This window comes from Eucalyptus grandis, chromosome 1 (genome assembly GCF_016545825.1).
Source record: "Eucalyptus grandis isolate ANBG69807.140 chromosome 1, ASM1654582v1, whole genome shotgun sequence".
In the NCBI taxonomy this organism is placed as follows: domain Eukaryota; kingdom Viridiplantae; phylum Streptophyta; class Magnoliopsida; order Myrtales; family Myrtaceae; genus Eucalyptus; species Eucalyptus grandis.
Window position 1 is genome coordinate 13,415,943 of NC_052612.1, and position 6,550 is coordinate 13,422,492.

The 6,550-nt window shown below is 40.1% G+C and overlaps 1 protein-coding gene across 1 annotated transcript; it reads left to right on the top strand.

The window, feature by feature from the left end:
* The first annotated feature begins 235 nt into the window (after positions 1 to 235).
* Positions 236 to 5,292, top strand: LOC104432967 (KH domain-containing protein At2g38610). Its single transcript, XM_010045575.3, has 7 exons — positions 236 to 503; positions 691 to 779; positions 1,689 to 1,834; positions 3,944 to 4,060; positions 4,167 to 4,283; positions 4,427 to 4,570; positions 4,730 to 5,292. The coding sequence occupies exons 1-7, from the start codon at positions 424 to 426 to the stop codon at positions 4,874 to 4,876; spliced, it is 840 nt and encodes a 279-aa protein (XP_010043877.1). The 5' UTR covers positions 236 to 423; the 3' UTR covers positions 4,877 to 5,292.
* The last annotated feature ends 1,258 nt before the right edge of the window (positions 5,293 to 6,550 follow it).

Consider the following 6,550-nt stretch of genomic DNA (forward strand, 5'->3'; position numbering starts at 1 on the left):
GCAGGGAAAAGAGAGGATCTTACAGCGTCGGTTTTGTTAGGTTGATTGATGGGTTCTGGTCGGCCAGTTTTTACAGTTTTTAAGGTGGGGGGCGGGCAGGCCTGGAAAATATAATTAATCCTGGGAAAATACTCTGACCTGTTGTCGACTGTTGTGTTTAGGTTTTTTTTTTTTTTTTTTGGGTATTTTGTTTTATTTATATTTTCCTCTATATTTCCGGGGCTTCCTTTGCCTTACGATGACAGTCCTCCTCCTTTATTGATGGTGCTGTGTCTCCTTTTTCTCTTTTGCTGCTGCGGCAACAACTAAAACCCTTTTCAAGCACCACCACCACCCTTTTCCTTTTCTTCTCTGGAGGCTCTGAATCTTCTCCTCCTTCTTCCTCTTCCTGAGAGAGAGAGAGAGAGAGAGAGAGAGAGGGCTATGTCAGGCTTATACAATCCCAGCTACTCGCCCGCGAGAGCTGCTTCTCCGCAGATTAGAAGCACCCCGGATGTTGATAGGTGAGTCCTTTCCCGGAAGTGGAACTTACCCATCGGTTCATCGATGGGATTAGCCCGCCCGGCAGCGGAAAGATGCAATCTTGACCACGTTCTTGAACATCTCGCAGCTGCTTGCGGTTGTTAATTTTGTTTGGCTTTGGTGGTTTCTTGGGTCTTGATCTGTGGCGGGTTTTTATGAACTGTGTAGTCAGTACCTGGCGGAGCTGCTGGCAGAGCACCAAAAGCTTGGACCTTTCATACAAGTCCTCCCCATATGTAGCCGGCTACTGAATCAAGGTTGCTTTCTCTCTCTCTCCCTCCCTGGGTTGGATCTTGTTTTCTGTTCTCGATGTGTTTTGGTGTCTGTTTTTTCTGTTCTTGATGCCAAATCCTTTTGCCGCTGGGCGTGTGAATCTGTTCCTTCTAGCGTTTTTGATATGTCGGTGTTGTTTCTGCGTCTCCACAGATTGATTCTCACATTACTTTTGCATCTATGTCCGCTTTTCTTGACCATCTTTCTCTGTGGATCGTTTTGAGCTATTGGCAGTTCTGTCGGTGGTGGTGGTGGTACTACCACTTGTGGTTGACTGCTGATGTAATGGGCATATGATGATAATAATAATTCTAGGAATAGATAGGTCATACATTTACAGCCGCCTTGGCAGTGTACAGCATTTGGACTTTGTGTGCCTATTTGGAAGGAGAAGGGGGCAATGACGAAGCTGGGTTTGGGTTAAATTTCTGCGGGACAACATCTTAGCGGGTTGATTCGCCACCATGGTAATTCAAATTAGCTTAGCACTCTTTAGATCGAATGACTCATGTGATGTTATCCGATGTGTATGGCAAAAGTCCTACTAGCACCGTTGAACTCTTAAGAATATATGTTATTGAATGTCACCTCGAGGGATATGTTATCCAATGTTTATAAGAAATCCTCTTGCATCGACATGGTTGGACTGGCGTTTTGAATTATCTTTTTAAAACTTATTGAGTGACATTGCATCCTAGAATTTTTGTGCGATCACTTTTGTCTAATTGACCTGATATATTTTGCCCTTCATTTCGCCAAGAAAAGGCTTACATATGAGTCACTGATCTCTTGAAACAAATGAATCATTCTATTATCCTTGGAGTCAAATTCGTTCATTGCACTTTGGATTTGTTTATTGCCATTTCATTTCTCATAGTGCCTTCTGTATGCAGAGATACTGCGGGTATCTGGAATGATGTCAAACCAGGGTTACAATGACTTTGACAGAGTACGATTTAGAAGCCCCAGTCCCATGGCATCTTCAAACGTGAGTGTTGGAGGGACGGGATTAGGTGGCTGGAACAGTATTACCCAGGAGGTATGTATTCTACAATGATTGGGTTCACATTGTCATTAAGATGCATTTATCCCGCTTGTCGTTTCTGATTTGCCAACTTTGAAGTGGTGAAGATTATCTTTTTCTGTCCACACTTCTTTTGGAAGTGGATTTCTTGGAAGCGTGAAATATAAGTAATCGTCATCACTTAATTGTTTAAAAGTTTCGCTGTGAATTCTCTGTTTGAGTTGGAAACTTGGTCTATGTTTTCTGATGTCTATCGGCGAGGTGTACATGTTATATGTGGCCAAAGAAGGCTAAGTAAGAGTTGTAATCCGTGGAGGCAGATGACAAAACTTCGTTGAACACTGAGAATGTCTAATTACATCAGTGAATTACTTATGTTCCATGAGAGAATGAACTGAAACTCTTTTGCCGCTATCAATGTCCGACTTTCTGTGATTTCATACTTAAACCAAAACATCAATCTGGTAGTAGCCTACTTTCCATCATGTAGTTGTTGGACTATGTATTTTGTTTTCACCTTTTATCTGTGCATATCCTATGACTTGCCATTTCTAAGATGCAAAGCCTCATACTAACTTGTACCAGAGATAATTTTTGAGACTTTGACAAGTTATAAAGACTTAAAGAAGGATTCTGATACCTGCGGAGAGTCTCATGTTTGTGGTTGGATGGTACTTTAGTCCTTTGGGGTTTGGTCTGCACCCTCCAATTAAAGAAATCCACTAGGAGAGTGTTCTTTGCTGCTTGAAATTTTGAAGAGCTTGTTACCTGTGATTGAAGAAGACCTATAGTTATTGGAACTTGAAATTGGACACAGAATCTATCCATCCTTTTCTGAATAGTTAGGAAAGGGCCGATTATTAATGTATTATACCTTATTATCAAGCATCAATGTATCAATCTGATGCTGATGCAGACCAAGAATTCGTGCAAATACTATGGTGCTCTGTGAATCGTTACCAAGAAGATTTGTCAGAATCTTTTTAGTGAGTTGCAGAAAATGCTTTAATCTGTGACTCTACTGTGTCTCCCGTCCTATCAGAGCATTGATTTTTGGCTGCTTATATTCCATGTAATTTATATTTAATATCAATTCAACAAAAGCAGGTATAGAAGTCTTTACATAATGGGAGGTGTGGCTGCATGGATCAACTGATGCTCTTTTGCCTGCTAATAGCATAGTCTAATATCAACTGTCATCATGATTTTCCTTGAGCGAGTGTATGAGTTGTGAAATTTTGATGTTGCCCATTTTGAAAGGGAAGAAAATCTATCATCTATTCTGACTGCAGTGACTTGAGTACTTGGTTTGCAGAAATTTTAATCCTCATACCTCCATAGTGGTATTGGTGTAGTGAACTTGTGAAAGGAGACACTTGCATGATTGAACAACTCAAAGGCATTGCTTATGAGAATGTTCACTTAATTCAGCTTTTGGTTTCTAATTTGATTTTCCTGATATTGAAGGATATGTGTACAAGAAAGTCCTGTCAAGTGTGAATGTTCTAAATGAAGTATTATCCGTCTCCTTTTCTTCTTACTATGAATTTGTTGCTCATATGTTTCAAGTTGAGCCTCAATACTGATATTACATTATACCATTAATCTTTGGTTGTAAATGAATTGATTTCCTAATATGACATGTGGTTTTATCAAAAAGTTATTGTGAAAACTTGCCTTGGAATTGAGAAGAAAACAACTAGCTATATTTAGTTCTCTTGTTTTGTATAGCTTAGAGCATATTTGTGCTCCAGTAATGATTCAGGCATAGTTTTTCTTGGTACTTTGGGAGGATTTGGACAAGAGAACTAAGTCTTTTTGAGAAAAATTTTCAGAAATAATTACCGAAAGTTGAGATACTGAAAGGTCTTTCATTTCACTCACCAAATTTGATATGAGCCCTTAATTTTCCGTTTTGGGCACTTTATAGAACCATGTTGTTGAAGGTGTTTTAGACATATGCTTCTAAGTCCCAACAGTGGTTATGATTCAGCTTTAGTTTCCTATGGCATGGGAGTTTGCTGGTCTGATCGTCCCATGATTGCCATTGTTCCTGTAATGGTCATCAAATTCTGTACTTCCAGTTAGATTTGACATGACACAAGATGTCCTGCTTTGTCACAGAGATTGAGTGGGCACCCTGGAATGACAATGGATTGGCAAGGCACTCCTGCAAGCCCAAGTTCGTACACTGTAAAGAGGATTTTGCGCCTGGAGATTCCAGTGGATCTTTATCCAAATGTAAGATTCATATATGAAAACTGGACAGATATTTTGACGTATTAAAGATCGAATACTCTAAAATTGATAACGAGTTGCTGACTTTTCGTTTGCTTGGGTCTTCCAGTTTAATTTTGTCGGGCGGCTTCTTGGCCCTAGAGGCAATTCGCTCAAGCGGGTTGAAGCGACAACAGGCTGCCGTGTGTACATCAGAGGGAAGGGTTCTATCAAGGATCCAGACAAGGTACTGCTATTCATTGACATGACTCTTCATGAAGTGCTAAAGCGCAGTATGATTTCACTAGAGCTGAAGAAAGATTATATGATGTGGATTCTGACATCAGAAAATTCTCTTTATGATTACTTTGTTGCTTTTATATCCTCAAGGAAGAGAAGCTACGGGGAAGACCAGGCTATGAGCACCTTAATGACCCACTCCACATTTTAATTGAAGCTGATCTACCTGCCAACATCGTTGACTTAAGATTGAGACAGGCTCAGGAAATTATCGAGGAACTGCTTAAACCCGTGGTAGCGTGTCAATCTCTTCCATTTAGTGTCATGTGGCCTTTTAGTTTCTTAATAATGTGTTATTATAGCTAGTTTCACATTCGCATCACATGTCATCATGTAGACAAGCTCTGGACATTTGTTTGGTGCTGTTTGTGAGTTTGAAATTGTCGCTTGCAGGATGAGTCACAGGACTATATTAAGAGGCAACAATTGCGTGAGCTAGCGATGCTAAATTCAAACTTCAGAGAAGACAGTCCTGGGCCGAGTGGTAGCATCTCTCCTTTCAATTCCAGTGGCATGAAACGTGCAAAAACAGGACGCTGAGAATCCATAGAAGATCGTTCCTGATGGTTTCTACCTGCTTACAAGATTCGTGGCTGAATACACTCCTAAGGTACATAACAGTTCAGCACAACTACGAAAGCATAGGCTAACGGTTCTTTATGGTGAGCTGCTGGTGTTCTCCAAAATATTTTAGTTATTCGTTTTGGTCCGGGGGTTTTTTATTATTTGAACCACAGGTGAACGATAAATACAGAAAAAAAAACATAAAAAGGAGAAGTATATAGTCTATATTGTTTGTGGCTTAAGTGTAGGTTCCTTGAGGTCAGTTCTTTTCCTTGTAAACCCATTCATTGGATTTATTCTTGTATTAGACACCGATATCGCACATTGTGGGTTAATATATGGTATTGAAATTGTTGTCCTAACGACGATAGTGCTTGTCGTGCACTTCTAAACATTGTGCACTCCTATGTGGTCTGATATAGTGTTTGAGTAGAGATGAACAAAGTGGCTGAGTTGCTGTAAGATTTGTGAAGACCGTCTAAAAGAAATTTAAAATATTTTTGGCCCTACAAAAAAGCATCCGGGTCTTTTGGCATGTTGGATCTTTGGGAGGCCAGAGTTCACTGTCAAGGGGATTCTTGGTTCTGACCTGTTTCTGGGTGGTGGCATTATTCAATCACTTGAAAACACTGAAGCTTTTGTCAACTACCCAAGAAACAACAATAAAGCCGCTAAAAAAGACGCAACATAAAAAGGAGAAAAAAAGGCAGAAGAAAAAGGGCCCTGCATTGCTGCATGCACGAGGGCCACAGAAAGATATTCCATTTATTGTTCTGCACATGCAAGAGTATCTTAAGTCCTGGGGAATCCTATGTAGGATGCTTGGCTTTGACTGTCTGCTGTTCCCTGAGGAAAACAAATTCAAAAGTATTCAATATCTGTCACCATGTAATAATGTGCAAACTTTTGGTGCACAGTATTATTCGGTGAATCGGCTGATTAGAGTGCGTTTTCTTATGATCTATTTCTGTCTGGAATTGGGCAGGAACAGCCTGCCCCTTTTGATTCAGGTGCTAATATGCCACTGAATCTGATGGGCTTTTTGTCAGCTTCTGTTAATCTGGTGTGCCTCCAACTTGCACTAAATTTCGTAATTGCTCCTTTTGAGGCATCTTGAGAACGATAGAAAATGTTGGAAAGGCTGGCATTTCCATGTCTTCTAGAGAAAAGGGATCTGCTCCTTAATTAAACTATGCATGTAGTTTGGTCATCATGTTTTATTATAAAGATTCGTGAGTTGCATGAGAGTGGGAAAGCTTTTGCAGTGATTCTCTATTACTTTTGATAGAATATCATGCACACGTGCAGCCCGTGCAGAAGACACTGCTTGGTTGAAAATGTTCGAGAGAGAGAGAGTTTAAAGTATTGAATGTTTGAGTGAATTGTTCGATTCAGGCCTTGAACTTTTCGAATTTTTCGAATTGTGTCCCTCGTTTGCATTTTCCGTAAGTTTTGCTATCTTGCTACTGATGCCCGTTACCCGAGCCGATTTTCGGTCTCTCTATATACACGAATCCTGGCTTCTTTAGACCCCGCTCTTAACTTTTGGTAATGCGGACTTCGATTGCATTCCTGCCTATGGTGGAAATAGTGAAGTCAGGAGTGATCTATATTTTGCAGATTAATACCCTAAAAATCTTATTAATTTTT